The sequence below is a fragment of the Hyaena hyaena genome, unplaced genomic scaffold (genome assembly GCF_003009895.1).
Source record: "Hyaena hyaena isolate Hyena2069 unplaced genomic scaffold, ASM300989v1 scaffold_27, whole genome shotgun sequence".
Classification (NCBI taxonomy): Eukaryota; Metazoa; Chordata; class Mammalia; order Carnivora; family Hyaenidae; genus Hyaena; species Hyaena hyaena.
The window spans coordinates 1,806,645-1,831,427 of NW_024080659.1; the positions used below are offsets into that span (position 1 = coordinate 1,806,645).

Genomic DNA, 24,783 nt, shown 5'->3' on the forward strand with positions numbered 1-24,783 from the left:
GCTGGCCAGTTCTGACCAGGACACCGTCTGGGTCCCCTGTGTGTTAAGGGTCTTCCGGAAGCTGCTGGAGACGACTCCGGGTGGGGGTCAGGGGGAAATGCCCCGGCCTGAAGGTCAGAGCCCAGGGGTGGCCGAAGGTGCCCTCCCTAGCCTGCATTTCTGCCCCTCTGGAGAGAAGAGGGGGGAGGGGGGAGAGTAGCGCCCCAGAATGGGTCGGCAGACTGCCCGCACCGCCAGGGGGTGGCCCAGCCTGGGAAGGGGAGGAGGCATGGTGATGGAGGGCAACAGAAAAAAAAAAAAAAAATCAAGGCATTAGGGGCCAGAATAGTTCCCAGAAGCCAGCCCGTCCTCGTCAGCCAGGCTGGAAAACAGACCTGGGGCCCAGTAGCTGCTGCTCAGAGGTGGTGATGGACGGAGCAGGTCAGGCCCAGGGTCTTGCCCAGGCCAGGTGCGCAGGTCTGTCAGGAGGAGGGGGCGGGGTGGGTGGGACATACTGGGCCTCCCTCTCCCGCAGATGACGTGGGCTGCGTGGTGCCGTCCGAGTGCCTTCGGGCCTGTGGGGCCGAGATCGGCTGCTCCAACATCGCGTATCCCAAGCTGGTCATGGAGCTGATGCCCGTAGGTGAGATTCAGGGCCGGGCGGGGGGTGGATCCGGGCGACGTGCAGGGTGGGCCCAGGAAGGGCGAGGGGCCCTGGGGGCTGCTGAGGCCACTCTGGATCCAGCATGACACCCACGTGGCATGTCCCCCTCCTCAGGGACCAGAGGAAAGTCATAATGACAGAGAACACTCTCACGGCACCCCCCGGGGGCCAGGCATTATTCCAAGGACGTGCCACGTGACTAACTTGCATCTTCGGCTCAGGAGCCCTACGTGCTGTTATGATCATCCCCATTTTAAAGGTGGGGAAACTGAGACCCAGAGAGGTTAGGAGGTTAGGAGATCTGCCCAAGGTCACATGGCAGATGGGCTGCAGAGCCAAGTTCTGAACCCAGATAATCTGTCTCCAGAACTTGTCCGTGGAACCTGTGCTGTCCGAGCCGCAGAGTAAGGTGGCCGTGCTCTCTTTCAGGCCTACTGGTGCCAGACCCTTTTACCGACCACCTCCCAGTTATGGCTATGAGGTTGTTATTAGCTCCATTTTACAGCTAGGGAAACTGAAGCACAGGGAGGGGAACGTGACTTCTCCATGGCGAGGGTGACTGAGGTGTCCCAGCCCTCCCGGGCCCAAGCCCACCACTCACCCTGCTGGGATCCGGAGCTCAGGCCCCGGTAAGCTTCTACTTCCCCCAAAGGGTAGAAGGAGGGGGCAGGTTTTAGCCTCCATCTCACACGTTTCTTGTTCCACCCGAGCAAAAAGAGGAAAGAGCCTTCTGAGACCCTCTGCAGCCTGGTTTCACCAGCAGAATCTCGGACCCGAAGTGTCTCCCTCGCTCCCCGTGGCTTCCCCTGCAGCAGCTAGCTTCCCGGCCCCACCCTGCGTGCTCTCCCTCCCTCCCGGGGTGCCGGGGCCCAGGGGATGTGGGTGCACAGACCTGGGATCACAACTCCGCTCTGCCACTTGCTGGCTGAGATATTTGGGGCATGTCACCTTCCTGCTTGGAGCTTTACTGTCCTCCTTTGTAAATTGGGGATCATGACGCCTTCCCACCCCTCGGCGTTGTTGCTGGGATTAAGCCTAGGAATGCAGGGCCAGTGCCTGGCTCGGGGCTCGGCCTGGCTGTGGGTTCCCACCTCTGGGCCCCACCTTCCTCTTCTGCTCTGGGGGCTGGGAGGACCTCGCTAAGCCCCCAGCCACGGTTGGACCATAACCTCTCTCTAGGCCTTGAGGTCCCTGTCTGAGAAATGGGTAGAGGATAAACCCCAAGAGAATCCATCTCCCTGAGCAAGAGAAACAGGATGGAGAAACGTTTGGGGGAAAACCATGATCTAACTCACTTTTCTTTGGGGGCCAGCCCAGTCAGCCTGGTAAGTGAACAGAGAAGGCCATGGGATGCCCAGAAGTCACACAGCAGGTCAGGCACAGAAGCAAGGCAAGGCCAAAATGGCACCCGGGAGGCTGAGTCCTCAGGGGAGGGAGGTGTGTGTCAAGTTTATCCTGGGGCAGGGGTTGGAGGAGAGACAAAGAATCTACAGACATGGTGAAGGTTCTTAGATACTTGAAGAAAGAGTGCAAGAGGCCTTGAAGATAGAACCAGACCAAGGCCCAGAGAGGGGAGGCGACCAGCCTTACGCCACACAGCACTGAGTTACAAATTGAGCATCCTTCTGTCTCTCAGGGCTCCCCACCCTCAGCCCCTCTCAAGCCCATGACTCCCAGAAGGCTTTGCAAAGCAGGGCCTTGCCCACATCGATGGAGGGACCCCCTCATCGTTCCGCCCACCCCCCCGCCCGGGAACTGCATTTCCTTTTCCACACAGCCAACAAGAAAGGGGACCCCTCCAGTGCCTGCTGGGGCCGCCACCAACAAGACGTGGCAGGAAACCCCAGGCACCGGGCCACGGAGCCCTGACCGAGTTGTGACCTCCAGGCAGAGGGTCCCACCCCGGGCCTTCCTGTCCCCACCCCACCCCAGAGTTTAGCCTCTGGCTGCGTGAGTCCCTGGGCACCTCGCCTCCCGCTAGGACCTTCTACTTCCTTCTCTGTCAGATGAGTTAATAATGCTTCCGTCACATGAAGTCCGGGGTGTGAAAGTGCTTTGTCACCTGCGAGGCTTTATGGAAACACGGCGCTCATAACTGCACCCGCCGTAGCAGAAGCAATCACAGGAAGCCGCAACTCCAGAGCCCCCCCGCCCCCCCTCCCGCCTGCTTTCTGCCCTTGGCCTCCCAGCCTCTTGGGTTTGGGTCTCTCTCCCCCAAAAACCTCCAGCCTCCTTCCTCCGGGGCCTCTGCTCTCAAGGACCTGTGAATGGCTGCTGCGGCCCAGGGTCCACGTTAGTAGGACACAGGCAGGAGGGGCTCCCAGGCAGGGTCACAGCAGCCCGTCTCCCCGACCCCCAGGTCTGCGGGGACTGATGATCGCCGTGATGATGGCCGCGCTCATGTCGTCGCTAACGTCCATCTTCAACAGCAGCAGCACACTCTTCACCATGGACATCTGGAGGCGGCTGAGGCCCCGCGCTGGCGAGCGGGAGCTGCTGCTGATTGGCCGGTACCGTGGGGGGAGGGGGTGCCAGGCACCAGGGACAGGCTGGGACACCGGCTTCCCCAGCCACACAATGGCCTGTGGGGCCCCACCAGAGGGGGCTTTGAGGGGTGAGTAGGAGTTTGCCAGTTGCAGAAAGGGGGATGCCAGGAAGGGGAGGTTACAAGGGGCCAGAGTGTCCTGTCTATCCCACGTCCCACATCGCTCTGGCCACCCGTTCATGGTCACGACCCTCATCTTAGTTGTATCTCTTCCTCTGAGCTGAATCTCTGAGGGCATCGCTGCTGGGTAGAGTCTCCCTTCCCCAATCATCCGGGACATCTCTCTGTCTTCCTAAAATCTGAGCCCTTGGCCCTCCTGATGGTCTCCAGCTGCCCCACGGAGGGCCCGAGCCAGTTCTCAGACGGCGGCACTCAGGCCACAGCTGCCACTGGCCCCACTGACCTTGTCCCCATCTCCTCCTAGCCCTCCGTGTCCCCTCCGTATCACCTCGACGACCCTCCCTGATCTTTCCAGACTTTGCCCAAGTGTCCCCCTCCTCCACGCAGCCCTCCCTGATACCCCTAAGTAATGAGCCCCTCTCCCCTCTAAACCTCCCACAGGGAACCACTGTCAGACTCCTCCCATAGGACATGTGGCCCTTCTGTCTCCCTGATGCCCCCCACCCCCCACGAGGACAGGCAGGGGCCGTGTCTGGCCCAGGCCTCCTTCCCTGTACTCGGCAGAGAGTCCTTTGGGGTGAACTCAGCAACGGGTAATGAGAGGTTGGCGTCTGAGTGTGTGCACGTGCCTGTCTGCTCGGGCCCTCTCCCGGCTCCCGCCCTCCCATCCCCCTCCAAGCCTCGCCCCCCCAGCTCCGCCGGTCCGGGGTCCTGTCGAGGGGCCCAGCCTCTGGTGCGTGTCTTGACCCAGCGCACCCTGCGGCCCCCTGCCCTTGGCGCTCATCCTCTGGGCGGCGTCTCTGCTGGAACTCCAGGCAGGTGGCCCAGTGATGTCAGTGAGCCACACTGCTGTCAGGAGGGCCCTGTCGGGACACGCCGTTCAGCGGGCGAGTGTGAGCTCATCCGCAGGCTCACAGCCTCCTCCAAAACAAGGAGCCCCTCCCTCCCGCCCTGTGCGATGCTTCTGTGTCAGCAGGTCCCGGCCCCTTGACCTCCTCTGCCCCCTGCGTGGTTCCCCTGCCCCTCCTCAGTGGCCCTGTGGCCCTGCAAGCCCGCCCTTATCGGGAAGACTCCTCCAAAGCCCTTCCAGGGTCGGCATCCTGGCACCTGAGACCCAAGTGCCCCCCAGCTGCCCTGGTCTGGGACACGGGGAGCCTCAGTGCCCGCTCAGTGGCCCCATGTCCGCTGCCCCCAATTTCCTGGCCTCCTCAGAGGCAGGCTTCTCTCCTGTTCCCACCTGAAGCCAAAGTCCTGAACTGGTCTCCCCACTGTACCAACTCACCCCACCCCCCGCCCCGCCACAGTGCCCTTGACCCTCCTTCCCACCTCTCCCATCAAGTCAAGCCCCAGCCACCCCCGGCGCTGCCAGCCTGCCCGGGGGGCACCAGGCTGTGTGATGCAGGGCAGGTGGCTCACCCTCTCTGAGTCCCAGTTCCCTCAGCTGCCAGTTTGGTGCAGTGGAAAGGGTCCAGTACTAGGTGTCGGGCCAGGGTTCAGCTCTCACAGCCTCCCTCGTGAGACACAGGGAAGCCCCCAACGCCTCCAGCCTCCCGCTGCTTAAAACACCGTTTAACCTGTGTTTCCTAGATTGTGTGGGGTCCTGGGTCTCCAGAGCCTCGATCCAAGGAGGTATGGGACTCACAGAGAGAGGGCCAGCAGAGCGTGTCCAGAAGCCCGGTGGGGGAGGGCAGGGACAGGCAGGAGCATGCCAGTGACCCTGACAGTCTCATCAGGTTGGGGTGGGGCCAGAGGAGCCATCACAGGCCTGGGGGAAGTGACAGTCCCACATCTGGGGCCCTGATCTTTGCTCCCTCATTTCCCTCCCCTGCTACCCCCTCTGTCTCCCATTCTCTGTCATCCACTCCGCAAGGAGTGCCCGATGCCTCCCTGGTCTCCTGCATCCAGGTGAACAACACGGGGGACCCAGAGAAATCTCAAAGCCCTTCACCCCCCCCACCCCCCCACAGCTGCAGCCCAGGAATGATGGAGAAGGTCAGGCATCCTGACAGCAGCATGTGCACAAGATGGACAGGGTTGGAAGGCTTCCTGGAGGAGGAGGGCCTTGAGCCGAGCCTTGGAGGATGAGGAGGTCAGCCAGGGGAGGAATTGGACAAGGACATTCCAGGCAGAAGGAGCAGCCTCTGGGGTCTCTCTGGCAGCCTGGTGGTGACTGAGTGGGAAGGGGAAGTCCCGGAGAGCAGGGGAAGGCAAGGGCCGCAGTCCAGGCGGGGCTGGAGAGGCGGGCCCCGCGCAGAGACGCCGAGTCCGGTGTGGGCCGCAGAAGCCGGTGCGGGGAGGGCGGGGCGGGCTGGGTGTCCGGGGAGCCCGCCTGTGCCTTTGAAGAGGGCAGCGCCCGCCTGCCTGCCAGGCTAGGGGTTAATTAGCCTTAATCAAGGTGGCACCTCCTTCTCCACCCTCTCCCTCAGGCCTGGAGGGAAAGAAAGGGAGGCGGGCCGACAGGTAGGCAGGAAGGATCTATCCCAGCTGCGTACACGGCCTCTCTCGCCCTTGCTGTCCTCTCTGGGCTCCAGGGGGTCTCACCCACCCCCCTCCTTGGGGGTGTCCAAGTGACCCAAGACACAGGGGCAAGGGGCACTCGGCCACGGAGGAGCAGACGGGACACCTGACCCCAGCTCTGTCTCCTTAGCCGGGCCCTACACCTCTTCAAGGCTGGAAGAGGGCCTCCTCTGCCTAGAAGCCCTCCAGGATCCATACTTCCTCTGGACTCCCTCAGCCCAGCCCTTAGGCCAGAGTGATGGGCTCATCTACCTTCTTTGCTCTGCTCTCCAAGCTGGAGAGGGACCAGGGCCCACTCGTCACTGAGTCTGGGCTTCTCGCACACAGTGCCCTGCACTCAGGTGGGGTCTGATGGGTGGCTGTTGAACAGGGTGGAGGTCTTGCGCCGAGAGGGGAGGCAGGCAGGGGTCAAAAGGAGGGGTCCACACAGGGGAGGGAGACAGCGGGGCTCATTCTGGCCACAGGTCTCAGGCTTCAGAGCTGAGGAGTCCAGGTCCTGACCTAAGCCTTGTACTCTTGAGACATTGGCCACCCTGTGACGGGTACAGGTCAGCAGCCTCAGGCTACAGGGGCGAGGACTGTGCCAGCCAGAAGCCACCAGCACTAGAGAATCTGCCACAGGGTCAGTGTGGCTGGAATGAGAGGGCAGCAGGTCATTCAGGAAGCCACCGGATGTTTACGGAGCGCCTACTGTGCACCTGGGGGTGCAGCCGTGAGCTCAGCGGATGGGGCTCCGGCCCCTCCTGCTGCTTCTGGCCGAGAAGGGGCACCGGACAGGGAGCATGCAAACACCCACAGACACCTCCACGTGTCCCCTGGGACGAGTGCCCTGAAGACAGAGGGGAGAGCCTGGGGCGCCCTGGGGGGGCTCCCTGAGGGCTGACTCAGTGGAGATCCAGGGAGGAGCCGGACCCAGAGCCGACAGTGCAGGCTGCAGAGAGCCCTGGAAGGGGGGTGGGGAGGGGCAGGGCAGGGCCGGCCACATCCCCAGAGGAGCTGAGCAGAGGCCGGGGAGGAGGCTGGGGCGGCAGGGACAGCTGGAGGGCGCGTCTTCGTGGCTGCGGGAGGTGCGGGAGAAGGCAGGAAGGGTCCCGGGGACGAGCTCGCCCACTGCCCGCCCGCAGGCTGGTCATCGTGGCGCTCATCGGCATAAGAGTGGCCTGGATCCCGGTGCTGCAGGACTCCAACAGCGGGCAGCTCTTCATCTACATGCAGTCAGTGACCAGCTCCCTGGCCCCCCCAGTGACCGCCGTCTTCGTCCTTGGCATCTTCTGGCCGCGTGCCAATGAGCAGGTGGGTGGGGGGTGGGCAGAGCGGGGCCGGCAGCGCGAGGGGTCAGGCTCGGTCCCCTTCCCACCGATGGGCTGCGTCTGGTTCACACCTCGCCCGGCCGCCCGTGTGCGTGCAGGGGGAGCCCGGGCCTCCCCCTCACGGCCGCCTGTCCTGCCTCCCAGTCCCCAGGGGGCCTTCTGGGGCCTGATGGTGGGGCTGGCCCTGGGTGCCACTCGGCTGGTCCTGGAATTCCTGCACCCTGCCCCCCCTGCGGCGACCCGGACACGCGGCCATCCATCCTCACCAGCATCCACTACCTGCACTTTGCGGTCGCCCTCTTTGTGCTCAGCGCAGCCGTCGTGGCGGCTGGGAGCCTGCTGACACCCCGCCCGCAGGGAATTCAGGTAAGCCTGCCCCGGGCCCTGACTCTGACCCCTGACCCTCTGTGACTCGAGAATTTTCTAGCTCTTGAGGCGCCTTCCAGCTCAGTCGGTTAAGCGTCTGACTATTGATTTCAGCTCAAGTCCTGATCTCCTGGTTTATGAGTTCAAGCCCCGCATTGGGCTCTGCGCTGACAGTGCGGAGCCTGCTTGGGATTCTCTCTCTCCCTCTCTCGCTGCCCTTCCCCTGCTCGCTCACTCTCTCACTTTCTCTCTCTCTCAAAATAAGTAAATAAACTTTAAAAATAAAAAGAGAATTTTCTAGCTCTTGACCCGTCTCCTTGTGAACCCAGCTGCCCACTTTCCGTCACTGACCCCTAACCCGGTCTGGGCACACCCCTGTCTCCATCTCGATTGCTCTCTGCAGGTGGAGAACCTCACCTGGTGGACCTTGGCTCCGGATGTGTTCGTGGGAGCCAAAGCAGGTACGCGTGTGACCCCAGGCTCTGAGTCTCTCTCCCACCCCAAGGAACGCTGGACGTAGGAATACGGTGTGGCCCTGTGCTCCTCATCTGTCTCCCTCTCCTCCTCCCGCCTCCTCCAGGTGATGGCCAGGCACCCCAGAGACACGCTTTCTGGGCCCGTGTGTGTGGCTTCAATGCCATCCTGCTCATGTGTGTCAACATCTTCTTGTACGCCTACTTCGCCTGACGCTGGCCCCGTGGCCAAGAAGGCCGGAGCCCTTGGGGTCCTCAGGTCCACCTCGCTTTCGCTAATGAGGACGCCGAGGCCCAGAGAGGTATGGACTCCCCTCACGACTACGTAGCCGGTCGGTGCCCAGGAGTCCTAAAAAAGTAGGGGGCCAATGGCCAGAGAGAAGGTTGTATTTCAAAACCAGCACAAAGTAGTCGCAAATGCAAAGAACATGAGATTTCTGAAAAACATCCTTATACTCATTTTCCTGTTTTTATTTTGAATACATGGGCCCAGGTCAGGAGCAGCTTGGGGCTTGAAGGGGCTCTGGCCGGCTCTGGGCAGAGGGAGAGTCCCCATCACTGGACCCTTGTCCCCATCCCCAGCTGCTCCTGGCTCCTCCCTCGCTGCTCGCTGCCCCCTCCACCATCAGCCTGGCATTCAAAGCACTTTCGGAGCCCCCCTTCACTCTTCCTGCTCCCCAAAGTGCCCTGGTCCTGGGCAGGGGCTGCTCAGTACCGGCTGCTGGTGGCACATTCGTGTGGACGCCCCACACCTTTGCTCAGGCCAGGGTGCCGGCTCAGATGCTGCTAGATCTCAAAGTCCAGCTGTGGCCCTGACCTCCTGCTGGCCTACAGCTTCCCCGAGCTCCAGAAGCCCCAGTCCCAGGAGAAGTTGGGCCTAAACAAACCAGAGCCCGAGCAGCCAGGTCCCCCAAGTGGCTGTGCCTGCGGGCTGCCCTCGGACCTTGTCCATCATGTCTGGCCTGTGGGAGAGGAGCAGCTGCCTGTGGGCCATCCCCAAAGTGTCTGGTGGGGCGTGGGTGCTGGGCACCCAGTGGGGCCCGAAGTCACGGGGCTGCTGAGAAATCAGTCTCCACCTGGAGTGCGTCCATCGGTCCAGGCCAACACGTGTGCGGGCCCCTTGCTGGTGCCTCACCACTAAGCCAGCTTCCCGGTAGGCAGCACACATCAAGGGTGGGCAGGGAGGCCCAGCAGATGGTCGGCCCCAGGTGAAGCTGTCAGCCATGCCTCCCCGGGTGGAGCCCCCACATATAGGGGCCCTCAACTCTCCCTGAGGCCGGGGCCATTGATGGTTGGAGTGAGTGCGGCTTCTGTTCCCCTGTCCGTCGACACCATGCGGCCAATGGGAAGAGCCCAGAGGCAAACCCTGGGGGCGCCCCTTGAGGGTGGGCACTGAGCATCGCAGTGGTCCTTGGGGCCCAGGGCCCCATCTCAGTTTGTGTGAGGCAGTGGGAGCCTGGAGGTGAGGGGGGGCCACGTTCCAGTCCCAGTCGCTCGGCTGAGCCCTGTGGGACCCCGGGCCAGGGCGTCCACGCCCTCTCTGGGACCTCAGTGTCTGGTGGACGGACGGCCCCCTGGCTCTGCCCCCCGTCTGGCCCCCCGCCCCGGTCACAGCTGTACCGACTGGACGTAGCTCCGCGGGAAGAAGCCGATGCGTCCGCCAAGCCGGCCCCGCCACCAGTGGGGGTCAAGGTGCTCCAGGACCTCGATGATGTCACCGCGGCGGAAGCTGAGCTGTGAGGAGTCCTGGGCGGAGAAGTCAAACTGGGCCTGGGCAAAGGAGGCCCGGGGGCCCTGCAAGGGGAGGGCGTGGTTAGTGGGGGGGGGGGGGGTTGGGGGGGGGGGGGGGTGTTGGGTGCTTTGCTGCGGGTGGGAGGGCACAATTGACCTTGACTCGCCTCTCGCTCCAAGTCTACCCCACCATCTACACCGACCAACACGCCGCTGTCCTGGCCACGGGAACAGGCCTTATCAACTGTAAAGTGATGCGTAGCTGAGAACAGAGTTTGCTGCCGTTGCCCTTGACCAGGCTTTGAGGGAGAGGATGTCACTCAGAGCTGCTCCCGGCTATCAGGCCTGGGTTCCTGTCCTATCTATACCCCAAGGCGACCTTGGGGAAGTCCCCGCCCTTATGGGACTCAGTTTCCTCCCCCTGCAAATGGCGGACAGACAAGAGCTCTCGGCAGGCACGGCAGGCTGGCGCCGTGACGATTATACCCAGTCTCCTGGCCCTTCCTGCCCTGCCAGCATCTCCGTTCTGCGCCCGCGGAATCTTATCCAGGATGGGTGATAGGATCGGCGGACAGGCTGTAATTAGCGGTTCTGTGCCCAGCAAGGAGGAGGCGGCTTGGGTCCTAGGGGACTGAGCCAGCTCTGGACTCATCCCACAGGGTGGGGGACCCCAGCGCCCAGGCCAGAGCGAGGCAGTGAGGTGTGGGGAGCCGTTTGGCAGTCCCCAGCTCCACCCTGGCTCTCTCACATCCTGCGAGGACAGACCTGGCCCCGGCCATGAAGGGGAGGGGCTGGGGGAGGTCTGGGACAGAGGCCTCGCAGGGGGAAAGGCAGCTCAGACTGAGGGCTCACGGCTGGCCCGGCCCCAGGACCCCAGCGGGGAGGCCAGGCCTCATGGTGGTGGACCGCACTAACGGGGCTCTCCCGAGGCACCGTGTGACTCTGCGGCACACGGCACCGCTGGGCAGAGGGGAGACTGAGGCCCAGCTGAGGAATGAAGTAAGGTCACACATGGTGGGGTCTAGGGGCAGGCAGGACGGGAGCTTCTCTGTAGCAGTCGTCACCCCTGCCCCAGGCTGTGCTCCCGGGTTCCTCCGCAGAGCCCTAGCTCAACTGGGCGGTCCCAGGTCCCGACCTCTAACCCCAGGCCTTGCCAACACCCCTCCCAGAGGAAAGGGCACATCCGGGCTAATACCCCTGTTGGCTGGTATCATCATTCTAATGAGAGCGAGGCCTAGTCCCGGGGGCCCCTTGATGAAAGGGCTGGCTAGCAAATTGCTGTTGTCGTGAGGACCAGCGGCGGCCGGACAGCCCCCACCACACACACACACACACATACACACACACCCTGCGCCCAGCCAGGACCTCTCCCGCAAGTGCTCACACTGCCCCCACCCCACCCAGGACCAGCTCCCTGGGGCTAGAAACTAAGACTGAGCCTACCCGGTGGGTGGCCTTGGTGAGCCTCAGTTTCCTCACCTGTGCAAGTTTCCTCCCCGATGGGGCCCCCAGCAGACTAAGCCCAGCTCAGTGCACGGCACTCAGTACGCTCAGCAGGCGTGGGTACCTCCATTCTTTGGAATTAACACGGAGGGAGCACTGTGATCTGTGCACTGCGCCGGGAGCTGAGAGCAAGCCAGACAGCGGCTGTCCCACCCTTGTTTGTCTCACTGCAGCGCCACCAGAGTGGCACTGGAGCCTGGGCTGGAGGCGGGGCTGCCAGGTGGGGGAGGCGGGATGGGAGGTGGCGGGGCAGGTGTCCCGCCCCTCCCCCCGCACGCCCGCGGATGGCAGCTGGCTCGCAGGCATACACAGGCCGCCTGCCTACCTTGACCAGGGGCTCCTCATCCCGCAGGAACACCTGCCGCTGCTTGGCGATGGTGGTGGTGCGGTAGAAGTCGACCAGCTCATTCAGGGAGTTGAACTTCTCTTCCCACAGGTAGTACTTCCCCGAGGCCTCGCGCAGCACCTTGAAGTGCTGGACCTGGTCGCCGTAGCTGGGGGGGCGAGGAGCAGCCTTAGAGGGGGGCCCTGTGCCTGCCCCACAGCCCCGGGGCCTTCCTTCTGCCCCCACCTGGGAAGCTCGCCCCTCTGCCTCTGATTGAGACCTGCAGTCGGGGGAGAAGTTGCAGGCGTTGAATCCCCTGGCTGGAGCCCGCCGCTTGGTTGCTGTGTGACCTTAGGCAAATCATTGAACTTCTCTAAACCTCAGCTTCTGTATAATGGTAGCATCTTCCTTCTGGAAAAGCGTTCAGAAAATGCTGCCCGTGGTTAATGGGCAGCGTTAAGTGGGTTCCTCTCGGAGTGTGTGTGGCGGGGGGGCGCCTGGGTGGCTCAGTTGGCTAAGCATCTGACTCTTGATTTCCACTCAGATCATGAGCTCAGGGTTCGTAGGTTCAAGCCCTGGCTTGTACTCTGCGCTGACAGCGCAGAGCCTACTTGGGATTCTCTCCTCCCTCCTCCCCCACTCGTTCTCTCTCTCCCTCTCTCTCTCAAAATGAGGAGGTAAACATTAAAAATAAAGAAAGAAACGGGCTCCTCTTCTCACACATCTTCAGCATGCACCTCAGCTGTGACATTCTCCCCTAGCGCCCTCCCGGCCCTCACTGTCCCTTGAAGTGACCAGAGCCTGCCAGTGGGACAGGAGCTCAGGTGTGTGGATGCTTCGTATCTCTAGCTGCCCCCTACCTCAAGAACCTGCTATGGCTCCCCATTGCCCTCAGTATAAAATCTTAACACCTCGGACTGAAGATCTGGCTCTGATTACACGCCCAGCCTCATTTCTTCACACGTTTCGTATACTCTCTTCCCACATGCAGCAGGTCCCATATGCCAGGACAGGCCATGATGGATTGGGACGGGGGTGGGGCCGACATGGGTTAGGACAACAGGCAACACAAACCTAGGTGGCACCTCTCCCTTCCACAGGGGTGGCCGGACCCACCACGTGGCCCAGAAGGTGCAAATCAGGCCCTTTGCACAATGGGGAAACTGAGGCCCTGAGTGCAAACCGTGACCTCCCCAGGGTCACACACAGCAACAAAAACAGGAGCTGGGGCCACATCCGAGCTCCCACATGTCAAGTGTCATTCCAGCATGCCCCCCATTGGTTCTCATTGTACAACAATAGCAGTGATAATTATCCCAAGTGTGATATTGATAATGTCCCTGACCTCGTCGGTCCCAGTCCAGAACTGCTACTGCACCACGTGTTCCCTGGGCTGCCACCCCCAGGAAGCCTTCCCTTCATCCTCTGTGTCTGGCCAAAAAGCTGCAGCCATCCTTCCTTGCTCTGTAGCTCACCTGGGCCGCTGGGGCTTGGCCTCCTCACCTGCCCAATGGGGGGCACCGACATGCTCCCTGGAGATGAGGACTCTTCTGGTGGCTTTGGGGAGAACACAGAACCCCGGCCCCCCAGCAGGAAGAAGCCAGCTTAGGAACCTGCCCGTGGAAGGGCTTCCTGCCCAGGTGGGTGGTGGAGCTGAGAGCCCAGAAGGCCAGGGGACCCGTGGGCGTGGCCGGGCATGCGTGTGAGGGGCACAGGATGGCCACCGGGCCGCAGGCTGTGTTCTCATTCTGTCTGGGACTAACTGAGAGCCAAACAGTGGTCTGGAGACTTGATGATAAAAAGAAAAAAAACACCTCCTGGGTTCTAAATTTAAATCATGATAGGGGTGCCTGGGTGGCTCAGTCGGTTAAGTGTCCAACTTCAGCTCAGGTCATGATCTCGCAGTTCATGGGTTCGAGCCCCACGTCGGGCTCTGTGGTGACAGCTCAGAGCCTGGAGCCTGTTTTGGATGCTGTGTCTCCCTCTCTCTGTCTCTGCCCCTTTCCGACTTGTGCGTGCTCTCTCTCTGCCTCTCTCTCTCTCTCTGTTTCTCTCAAAAATAAATAAATAAACAATAAAAAAATCAAAATCATGTCAAACAATTTTGTCAGCCAGACTTGGCTCGCGGACTGGCCACGATAGGCCCACGGTCCAATGTTTGGCACATGATCTGCCACCCAGAGCTGCCCGGCCTCCTGCGGTTTCATCCTTGCCCATGATTCACTTCCTCCACCATCAGTCCTGGGGCCGGCATGGTGCCTGGTTAAAGGTTTGAGATCAAAGACTGAAGGCCGAGAGTTGTTCAAGGGAAATCTCTTCTACGCATGTGTCGGGGATGGGGGGTTGGGCAGGGTGGGATGCCTCCCACCCTGCCCGTGGGGTCCAGACCACACAGACCTCTCTCTCCACTCCAACATACCTCCCCTCCGGGCCTTTGCCTACACAATTTCCCCCAAATTCTTCTCGAGTCAGGCTCCTACTCAGGCTTCAAAGCCCCGGTAAAATGGCCCAAACTCAGTCAGAGTCAGAGGTCTCCTTGGGCCCCTCAGCCCCTTGTACAGCCTTCTTCCAACGCACTGCACATAAGGGCTTGCGTACTAGACTCCGGAAAGGCTGGGCGGCAGGAGTGGGCCCTGAGGGTCTGGCTCGGCTGGGAGAGGCCCGGCTCCGGGAATGAAGCGCCAAGGCCCAAGGCTTACATGCTCATCAGGTGCTTTGCTCTTCAAATCCGCTGCTGTCCTGTCTGCTCTGAGCTGCGACCACAGCCCTCCAGGTGTCCTGACCCTGGAATAGGCCTGACCCCTCTCTAAGACGCACGCAGATCTCGGGGCAGCTTAGCTCCGAGGCGAGCTAGTTCTGGGACCAGCTGGGGCACCGATCCCCAAGACGCAGACAAAGCCGCTCGTGTGCCGTCAGCGGGCATTGTTCTCAGGTGACTAAGCCGCTCATGCTGTCGGCCGGCCAGCCGTGGGACATGCACGTCCGTGTTCCTGGGGCGGAACGAGGGCGGCGGGCGGACGGACGGGGCTCCCTGCCCTGCCTGGCCCGACGCAGCCTCCCAGGGGCCACCCCCACCCCTCGAGGCACCTCTAAGCCCCATGACGCCCTAGTGCCCTGTCCCTGCGGGATGGGGTTCCCGGCCCCTGGACTCTGGCACCGGTGCTCAGGGAGGAGCGTCTGTCCCAGCAGCACAGTGAGGACCAGCAGTGAAGCTGGGCAAGTGAGGAGCCAGGAGAAGGGCTCCTGCCTGGGTACCCGGTGCGGGGGCAGAAGGAGGAGCCTGGGGTATGGGCAGCCCTCCCCTTCGGGGAAGGGGGCAGATAAGCGTGTGGTGGCTGTGAAAATGGTCTCCGGGGGGGACACCTGGGTGGCTCAGTCCATTAAGCGTCCAGCTTCCAGACTTCAGCCCAGGTCATGATCTCTCGGTCGGGCTCTGTGCTGCCGGCTCAGAGCCTGGAGCCTGCTTCAGATTCTGTCTCTCTCTCTCTGCCTCTTCCCCATTTGCGATCTGTCTCTCTTTCTCTCAAAAATAAAAATAAACAGTAAAATTTTTTAAAAAAAGGAGAAGAAAAGGATCTGGACCCCATCTGATCACAACGTTGACCTTGGTGCTTGGAGGTTATCTCTAGGGACCGGGAAAGTTAGCCAGGACCAGGTACCCCCTGATCACACAGGAGGGTCGGCGAGCAGAGAACAGGACATGCGACAGGAAAGGGGGAAGGGACCCAGGAGCTCTAGAACCTTCCCGTCTGAGAATTGGGAGAATTCTCAAATCTGGGAAGCTTGCATGTTCCAGCCCCTCACCTGCATGTGGTACATAGTAGGTCCTCAGTGAATGGCAGGTCTGTCCCTTCTCCCACCTGGTCCAACCTTCCTGCTCTGTCGTGAGGAGAGCGGGGCGCAGAAAGGAGAGAGGCCTGCCCACAGCCAGGGGCAGCCATGGAAGGCAGGGGGGCCCCTTCCGATCAGTGACCCCACTTCCATCGGGCGGCCCTGAGGGCTCCGCGTCTGGGGCCGCCTGACCCTCTCTAGCCAGCCTACTTCCAGGCTCGTGGGGCGCTTGCTTGCAGTCTCCCCAGGACCATCTTCCCTTTCCACTGTGGCCTTGACCTCAGCTATCCTTCAAGGCCCGGGGGGAGCCTTGAGGTGTCTGGGAACCCCGCAGACCCACTGTGGACTCTCCAGACCTCGAGCCTCACCCCCAGGCCCAGGGGAGTTCAAGGGCACAAAGGGGACCAGATGACCCCTGAACTGGGCGGGGGGATGGCTTGAGGGCAGACAGCCCCGCTGGGTGAGCCCTCCTGAGCCGGAGGAGGGAAGGGCGGCCAGGGAGGGGTCTAAACCTGGGCGAGGCCAGAGGACGGGGCATCTGCAGCTGGTCCACGACAACGGGCAGTGCCCAGGGTGTCTGCGTGAGTATCGTGGCCTGAGAGTGCCTGGTGTCCGTGTCTATCGTGTCTAGGGGTGTGGGGGGTGAGGGGGACATCTCTCTCTGCCCCACGAGAGTGCCCATATGCACCAGTCCCTTTCTGTGCAGCCACCGTGCTTGTCTCTGTGTGTGACCCCCACGCCTCCTTACTGTGGGTGGGGGGACGAGGGGCAGAGCCTGGCCTCTGGGCTGTCACAAAAGCCTCAAGGACCAAGTGAGGCCTGATGCTACCAGCAGCCTGTCCTGCCCGGCCGGTTTTTCTGGCCTGGTGGCAGCAGCAGCAAAGGGATAGGATAAACAAGGCTGGGGCAAGGTCAGGAGCCCCAGGACTCCCCCGGCTGGGCACGGGCCTTCTCCAGCCATGGAATACATGGACCACAGCACACATGCAATGGAATCAAAGGGACCTTGGCAGGGACCAGTGGGTCTTTGGGACTCAGGACACGTGGGTCTCTCAGGGCGCAGACGGTCAGCGGGCCCTTGCTCCGCTCTTCCTTGCTGTGTGACCTCGGGTAAGTTGCTGCACCTCTCTGAGCTTCCGTTTCCTGCCAGCTCGGCTTCTGAGGATTACTTCTTCCCTGTCTTTGCCTGCACAGTATCGCACCCTCCACCTTCTGCCGTTAGGTCTTTACTGCTTCATCTTCCCAAGAGCTTTTATCATCTTCCAAGATTTTATGTAATTTGTATCATTGTTTCGTGTCTGTCACCCCAGCAGAAATGGGCGCCTGAAGGACAGGGAGCCTTGTCCTATTTTGTTCATGGCCGAACCCAAGTGCCTGCGACAAGGCCTGGCACACACTACGGGCTCAGTGACCAGGGCAAACGTATGTGCATTGACTCCAGGGCAGCTTTGGCCTGAACAGAAGCAAAATACCTCCCTCGGGAACGACCTGCCATTTACCGCAGAGGAGTCTACAGGAGGCTGGCTGGGAGTGGGGGACAGAAGTGACACAAGCCTCGTCCAGGCTTGCTGGCTGCCAGCTCAGACACGCCCCGGGGAGGGGTGGCAGACAGCCCTTCGTAAACTCATAAACGGTGGCCAGCCATGGCCGCTCTCCCTCCGCAAGGCAGCCCAGGGCCCATAAACCCCACCTCTGACAGCTTTATGGGGCTTGGCGTGAGCATGCGGGAGACGCCACGTGTGATGGGGTCAGAGTCCCCAAGAGCCAAGCCAACGCGGGCGGAAACGCTCTCACACAGGAATCTGCACACCTGTCACTTTCTGGGCGGCCATTGAGTCACTGGGCTTCACGACCTGGGGCTTCTGTCTCCGTGTTGTGGGTGAGGACACGACAGTGAGAGAAAGCCACGACCTGCCCGGGGCTTCCAGGGGGCTCTGAGCACAGTCAGGACGAGGACCGGGTTCCCTGCCACTCCATGTCGCTGTCCCTTCTCCAGCAGCCCTGGGCTCGTGGGACGGGGGACTGGGAAGCACTGGGGGGTGGGGGGCCGTAGAGGGTAATATAATAACGGATATAACTGGCACTTTTTGAGGTGTAGACAGCTAGCAGGTACCGCAGCTGAGACTCTTGCTCAGAAGCCACGCCCCTAGCCGTAGACCCTCTCTGACTCTGTTTCCAACTCTAACCCCTGTCCTGTGACCCTCCAAGGGCCACCGAAAGGTCCCTATGAGAGACAATGGGCCAAGAACGGGAGCAGGACCGGAGGAGCCCCGGCTCAGCTGGGATGCAACCGAGGGTGGAGGACGCCCCCTGGTGGCGCTGTGCGCAAACCACAGCTAGCTGAGCCCTGAGCTAGGTGCCCAGAAGCTCCTGCCGGTTCTGACCTGGGGGCGCTTGGCCCGGACGCCCTGGGGGACGCGTGCAAGGGCATGTGCGAGGATTTCTCCGAAGGACGCTCCCAGACGTTTTCCCAGGACACTGGTGCTGGCTCCCCAGCTCAAAACCTACTTCCTAGTACCGCCTACCTCCCCCTCCTGGTCAGACTTGTTGCCGTCCAAACCCACCGTCCCCACCCCAACTCCCGGACTCTGCACATGCCGGTCCTTGTGCTGACATGCCTCTCCTCTCTTTGTGCACCAAACCCCTCTCAGGCTTCAGGGCCCGGCTCAGGTGTCACCTCCTTCACCATGTGGAATGGGTCCCCTGTCACGGAATCTCCCTGATTTATTCACTCATCACGGAGACCCCCGGGCCAGGCCGGGTCTACCTTCCCACCACACTCCTCGGTTTGACTCCTCTTCCAGTCCCACTCCGTGGTTCCCTCTCCACCCCTCCCCTCCCCTCCCTTCCTTTCCTCTCCCCTCCCTTCCCCTCCCCTCTGTCGCGCACGCGCACACGCACACGCACGCGCACACACACACACACACACACACACACACACACACACACACACACACACACGGCAGGCCTCCGCGTTCGCATCAACCTGCGCATGTGCACCAGCGGGGCTGCATTTACAAAGAATCGCCAGAAGAGGGCAGTGCATGGAGGCGTTGGTAGTGTGCTTTGCTGGCAGAGGAGGGAGAGGCAGGGTAGGGGTTGGGAGGGCCACCGCCTCCCCTCAGCAGAAGCTGTCCCAGCGAGTCCCCTATGCTCCTGGTCTGCTAGGTGATCTTGGAACTGATTCCAGGAGCCACTCGAAGCTGGACCAGCCCACCTGGTGGCCCCCTTCCCAGATGTCCCTTGGACACCCAGCACAGGGAAAATTGCCGATTCCTGCTTTTGCTGGGACCCCGGGGAGAGGAGGCTGGACTGTGGAAGTGGGAAGGTGACCCAGGGGACACTCCAGATGCCCACGACCATTTTGGGGCGGGGGGGGCATGGGTCAGGGCTAAGAACTCACAACATCCCCCCACATGCACACTGACAGTGCTCCCATTTTTAAGATGGGGAAAGAGAGGCTCAAAGAGGGGCCAGAGCCATCCCCATCCCCAGGGATAACCAGCCTGTTCCCCGCAGGTCAAGGCGGAAGGGAAGTAAAAGGAGCCCATGGCCGCTCGCATAGCTTGGAGGGGATCAGGGAAGTGCCAAGAACTCTGATGACATTGGGTCATTTTGCATGCACACACACACACACACACCAGCAGCCTTCCTGAGCACAGCAGCCCTCCCCATGCGGGAGCCTCCAGGCCCAGACGGGGGGCGGGGGGTGACCTCCTTGCAGGGCTCCCGCGTGCAAGTCCCACACCACCGTGAGCTCTTCGCAGAAAGGGCCAGCTGCACACCTGTCACAGAGGCACCCCAGGGCCTCACAGCCTGGAAGGCACTGACCTCCAAACAGGGATCCTCGCACTGGCCACGATGGCCCAGCCCGTCTGGGGCTCCCGGGGGCACCCTGCAGCCTCCCTGTCCGTGTCTTTCTTTCTCTGCTTCATCGGGGTTCCCTGGACCCCAGCGCCCCCTCACATGTCCCACCCCCCTCACCCCCGGCCCCGCAGTAACCAACAAAGTGGCCCCGTGTGCATTCATCCTTCGGACAATCAAGCCATTGGCCGCGAACCAACCCCGTCCCGGGAAAACGGCCCCCTTAGGGGCCACGCTGCTGAGCTCCGCGGTCCACTGCCTCTTCCCTACCCCCCGAGGGCAGCCTTGCCACACCGATACTGCCGTCAGTGACAGGAAAGCTGGCACAGTGGGCGCCTCCCACGCACACCCTGCCAGTCGCAGGCACTGCCGGTGGCCCTGACTTCGCAGACCCACACCACTCCCCGATCCGGTCCCTTTTTGTGTCCTCAGCCCCCACCACAGTCCCAGACACCGTCACCTCCTGCCTGGCTCCTCGCTGGCCTCTGAGTGCTCCCGCTTACTCCCAGCCATCACTCCTCCTCACAGCAGCCAGAAGGATCTGCCGCAAAACGGAAGCCAATCACATCTGCCCCTGCTCAAGGCCCTCTGTGGCTCCCTATTGCTCCCAGAGAAAACTCGACCTCCCTGTCAGGATCTGTCAGCTCCGTCTCTCTGACTGCATCCCTCACCCTGTCCCCCCTTGCTTGTCTGCTCCAATCACGCCACCCCCTGTGGACTCCAACACGCCCCAAGTGCATTCCTACCTCAGGGCCTTTGCATTTGCTGTTCCCTCTGCCTAGAAATCTCTCCTCCCAGGGAAGGCACTTGTGGGGATGAGCACTGGGTGTTATATGGAAACCAATCTGACAATAAATTATTTGTAAAAAAAATAAAATAAAATTATCCATATAAAAAAAAAAAAAAAAGAAATCTCTCCTCCCAGGTCCGCATTCCCAGCGACCTGGGCAGCCTCCACTCCCAAGTTCAGATCTTTGTTCAAATGCTACCTCTTCAGAGAGGCCGTCTCTGACCACCTTGACTCCTGCTGTATTCCTCTGCTTCCTTGTTTGCCGTCAGTCTTTCCCACCAGGACATAAACCCATATGGGCAGCTACTTTGGTATTTTTACTGTCATTTCCCCAGCCTGACATGCAGCTCAACGAATCTTCCTTGAATGTAGGCATCAGTATCCTGCTGTCCCAGGTACTGAGACCAGGAAGCACAGAGACCAGGCTCCTTCGCCCCCGATGCCTCTTCCTATTTCTACCTTCCAGCCTGGATTCCTCCATTGCCCTCATTGTGGCCTTTGGGATTGGGTTCTGCGCTGCCCAGAGGCTGACGTGCCACGCCCGAGGAGCTGCCAGTCACAAAGCCAGACCCTCCCATTACAGTGACCCCGCTTCAATGTCAGGCACTATTCTAGTCGCTCTAAATATGAGTATACATATATATATATTCATATATTTCTTGCAATTACTCATTTCACATCAGAGGAAACAGGAACAGAGAGGGTAAGTCACTTGCCCCAGGTCACACAGACAGGAAAAGAAAGAACTAGGATTTGAACGCAGGCGGCCAATCACAGCACCACAGGGCGGGACCCTGGCCACAGCACACCCCAGACACCTGTCCTGGGGGCCTCGCTGCTCTCCCGCCCCTGGTCGCTCCCATCATATCCTTCTTCCTCTCCTCATGACAGGTGGATGGTGGCTCCTTACTGCTCAGAGAATAACCTCCAGACCCTCGGCGCCGGCACTCGAGGCCTCACAGGCAGCCCCAACCCACTTTCTGAGCACATTCCCACCACTCTGGACCACACGCTGGGGTGCGTGTCATTCCCTGCCCCCCCCCCCAGGCTCTGCCTGCTGTCCCCTCAGGGAGGTGACTCTCTCCACCTCTATGAGCCCAAGTCCTGGGCTTCCAGTCTCAGCTCCAAAGCCGCCTCCCTGCTCCCCTTCTCTGTGCGCCCGAGCGGGTTAGAACTCACTTCACAGAGACAGAGAACTCCCCTGGGGAGCTCTCGCTCTCCCGGATCAGGAAGGCCCCTAGGTGGTTCCGCTGCATCAGAATCTCTTCAGCCAGCTGCCGGGAAATCCTCCCCAAGTACCACCTGCAGAGAGAGGGGTGAGTGAGGGAGGGCCACGCCAGTGTCCCCCCAGCTCCCTGTGCCGGGCGCCCAACGAGATGTGGTTGCACCCATTTCACAGATGAGGAGCCCGAGGCTCGGAACTGCACAGCGACGAGCCCAGGGGTACACGCCATGGCGGCAGGAGCTGGGACCCAATCTCAGCATTCTGGCTCCCGAGCCCAAGGCTTCCCACCATGCCAGGCAAGCAGACACTTCCGAAATGAGAAAAATCAAAACTTAGGGAACCTCAACCTGGCCAACCCCAGCTGAGCTCTTCTCTTTTATTTTTTTTTTAATTTTTTAAAATGTTTTATTTATTTCTAGGAGAGAGAGACAGCGTGAGCAGGGGAGGCTCAGAGAGAGAGGGAGTCACAGACTCTGAAACAGGCTCCAGGCTCCGAGCTGGCAGTCAGCACAGAGCCCGACGCAGGGCCCGAACCCACGAACCACAAGATCATGACCTAAGCGAAAGTCGGACGCTCAACCGACTAAGCCACCCAGGCGCCCCTGAGCTCTTCTCTTTTAGATGATAGATTCGGAAAAGTGAGAAAACTAGAAAAACGGATGGCAAAAGCACTAGCAGCTTTGGTCTGCTGAGGAAAGATCGTTCCCTGCACCCATGTCACAGATGCACAGACTGAGGCCGCCTGGAGTATTTCTCACAGGTACACATAGACCTGGGTATGCAGAAGTGCTTGGTAAGTGCTTCGAGTCCTGGGAGACCCCCACGGCCCCTCTGCCCCTGGAGGCAAAAGGCTGGGACTCGGCTTCTCCCCCAGGCCTGCCCATCGTGCCGGGCGGCCCACGCAGCCCCGGCCTCTTTGGGCCTTGCCCACCCTTGTAGCGTCCAGATGGCCTCTGGCTGGGCCCTTCATTGTTCTTCTGGGTAAACTGAGGCACAGAGCGGCCACAGTCTCGTGGCGACACCACGACCGACCCTGGGTGGGGTCCAGAGACGCCATTCCCTGTAACGTTTCCCTTCCCTCTTTCAGCAACGTTTCCTGAGTCCGAGTTTGGCACAGGGGGCGGACGTGAGGTGGGACTTTTCCTGTTGTGTCAGGATGTTGACGAGCCCTTGAGGCCCAGAGCAAGGGCGGTGGGCGGGGCGGCAGGCGCCGGTGGTGTCCCGCCACGTCCCCTGTCCCCACGCCACGCGGTGCTGGGCCAGGTGCGAACGCCAGGATTCGGCCCTGGGGCTTCTGTCTGGCGACTAACACAGGCCTGTGTGCCGGGCGGGCGGGGCCCCCAGAACATTCTCTGACTGGAGCAGGTGGATGGGCCCGGATGGGCCGCTCTGGGGGGCCTGTCCTGTCCGTCCCCGCCAGCTGCGGCCGTCTGGACAAGCCACCCCCGCCGCCTGGCTCTTTCCCTGCCCGCTCCCCGCTCAGAAGTAAAGTCCTGGGCCACACGCACTGCTTCTGCGGGGCCCACACCCAGAAGGGAGGCTTAGCCCATGGCCGTCCCCAAACTGGTGGGGACCCCGAGCCCATCTCCCAGCGGATTTCCCGGGAGGGGAGGCGGTGAAGACGGCTGCTGAGTGTGGCGGCTCAAGGCAACCGTCCGGAAAGCGGGGCCCGGGTCCCTGGAGTTCGGTGGCCGAGCTGGGAGGCCCGGGGGCCCGGGGGGAAGGGAGCTCCTCCCAGAAGCCCCCAGGAGGACACAGGCGCAGGCGCCTTCGGGAGCAGGGGCCCAGCGGGGCCCCGAGTGGGTGTTTCCTGAGGGCCCCCGTGTCTCCAAAGAGCCCACAAAACCCCACAGGAGGCGTCAGTGTGTGGGCGGCCGTCACCCTCAAAGGCTTTGACAACCACACCCTCTGAGGCGGCCAGCCCTGCCCCCATCAGGAGAAGGCAGGGCTGGTCCTCAAGTGGCTTGAAGGACAGGGTGCGGGAGACGCACCTGCCGAAGCCCCTAGAACTCCCCTCTCTCCACGCCAGCGTCACTCAGCTCGTGGCTACCTCGCCTACTTACTCCCCCATTTTGCTGATGTGGAAACTGAGGCCCAGAGAAGGGCAGGGATCCCCCAAAAGGTTGCACAGCAAGTCTCTGGCCTCCGGCCCACCCCCCCCCCGTGACTCGAAGGCTCTTACAGCAGCCCCCCACCCCCACCCCCTGCCCCACACAACCTGGGGCCCACAGCACAGGGCTGCCAATCCCACTCTGCCTCTTGCCAACTGTGTGCCTCTGGGCAAGCCATTCAACCTCTCTGTGCCTCTGTCTCCTTGTCGGTGGGATGGGGACCATAATACCGGCTTGCGGGGCCCCGCCGCTGCTGCGAAATGGCTCACGGCCCTCCCCGCATAGCACTCACTCAGGCTGCCTGCTGCCCTGCCTGGCAAACTCCTACTGTAACCTCCAGGCCCAGCGAACCATGCCCTTCCTCTGGGAAGCCCCCCCTGAGGAGGGATGCGGCCCTGGTCTGCATCACGGCTCCCCGAGGGGCTCCCTGGGCACAGTGGGTGCTCAGGGAAGGTGTGGGGCTCGTGTAGGATGAGAGCTTCTGGGACCCCAGCCCCGCCCCAGCCCCGCACCCTGGGGCCTGGCGAGCTGAGTCACATGCTGAGCTGGGTTTCCCCACCGCTATTTTGGGGCCAGGGCGGGGGCTGAGGTTAGCCCAGAACACACCTGGGCATGGCCTGACGGGCTGGTCGGGGGCCTGGCCCCTGTCCCTGTTCTGTCCCGGATGTGAGTGGCTAGACTTGACCCCAGGGACCGCGAGGGCCTCGAACACCGGGATCCTCCCTGGTTTCCAACAGATGGAATCTTGTCTCAACCACCGGGGCTGCCCAGATCAGCCCGGCCCTGCACTGAAATCTTGTGTCAGCAGACGGAAGCTTCTATTCAGGGCTCCTGGGCAGCTTTGGGCCTTCTGGGCTTCCGGCGCCTGCCAGGCCATTTCCTGCCCCCTGGCGGCCTCTCTCTGACCCACCAGCCACAGCGGTCGCTCCTGCCTGTGTCCTCCAGGGGCTTATAGATTTCCCGGGGCCCTTGTCATCTCTCCGTCTCTCTCCCCTCGTGCTCTCTCTTTATTGGCAGAAAGACTGTAAGGCCAGAGGGACAGACACCTGCCCACAGGGCCACAGTGGGGCCTGGGCGTCACGGCGGCAGCCCAGGAGGCCAGCTGGAGGCAGCAGCCTCTGTGTGGGAGGCTGGGGACGCCTGGAGCCCAGGCAGGGTCGCTGGGGACCTGGGTGGGACGGGGCCTCGCCCCACAGGAAGCCGGAGGTGGTGGCAGCTTTGGAAATAACTCGAAGGCAGATGAAGAGGAAATACCCTCCAGTCCCCACCCTGGCCCTGCACCACCCTCCCCCGCTCCCCCACAGTCACACACACCTCATGGCTTCCAGTCTGTCCCCTCCGGTCTGCGTGGCGCTGTCACATGCCCCCACCTGGGACTGGGTCCCTCCCCCGCTCAGCCCTCGCTGCGCTCCCCACCGCCGCCCTCCCC

At 61.7% G+C, this 24,783-nt stretch overlaps 2 protein-coding genes across 3 annotated transcripts in view; one reads left to right on the forward strand and one right to left on the reverse strand.

Annotated features, from left to right (window-relative positions):
* Nucleotides 1-8,366, forward strand: part of SLC5A10 (solute carrier family 5 member 10) — a 53,347-nt gene extending 44,981 nt beyond the window's left edge. Inside the window, 7 exon segments of the mRNA XM_039227363.1 lie at nucleotides 515-622; nucleotides 3,003-3,153; nucleotides 6,950-7,118; nucleotides 7,287-7,356; nucleotides 7,359-7,501; nucleotides 7,905-7,962; nucleotides 8,082-8,366. Coding sequence (XP_039083294.1) covers nucleotides 515-622; nucleotides 3,003-3,153; nucleotides 6,950-7,118; nucleotides 7,287-7,356; nucleotides 7,359-7,501; nucleotides 7,905-7,962; nucleotides 8,082-8,188 — 806 coding nt within the window. The 3' untranslated portion in view covers nucleotides 8,189-8,366.
* Nucleotides 8,367-8,421: 55 nt separating this feature from the next.
* The window catches only part of LOC120228803 (GRB2 related adaptor protein), a 25,946-nt gene continuing 9,584 nt past the window's right edge, over nucleotides 8,422-24,783 (reverse strand). Inside the window, exons 3-6 of one of the 2 annotated variants that reach the window (XM_039227404.1) lie at nucleotides 21,198-21,320; nucleotides 11,534-11,702; nucleotides 9,595-9,768; nucleotides 8,422-8,936 (exon numbers count right to left, since the gene is read on the reverse strand). In XM_039227404.1, the coding sequence (XP_039083335.1) occupies nucleotides 8,751-8,936; nucleotides 9,595-9,768; nucleotides 11,534-11,702; nucleotides 21,198-21,320 (652 nt within the window). In that variant the 3' untranslated portion in view covers nucleotides 8,422-8,750. Of the gene's footprint in view, nucleotides 8,937-9,550; nucleotides 9,769-11,533; nucleotides 11,703-21,197; nucleotides 21,321-24,783 lie in introns of those variants that run through there. The other variant, XM_039227403.1, reaches the window with a different exon arrangement.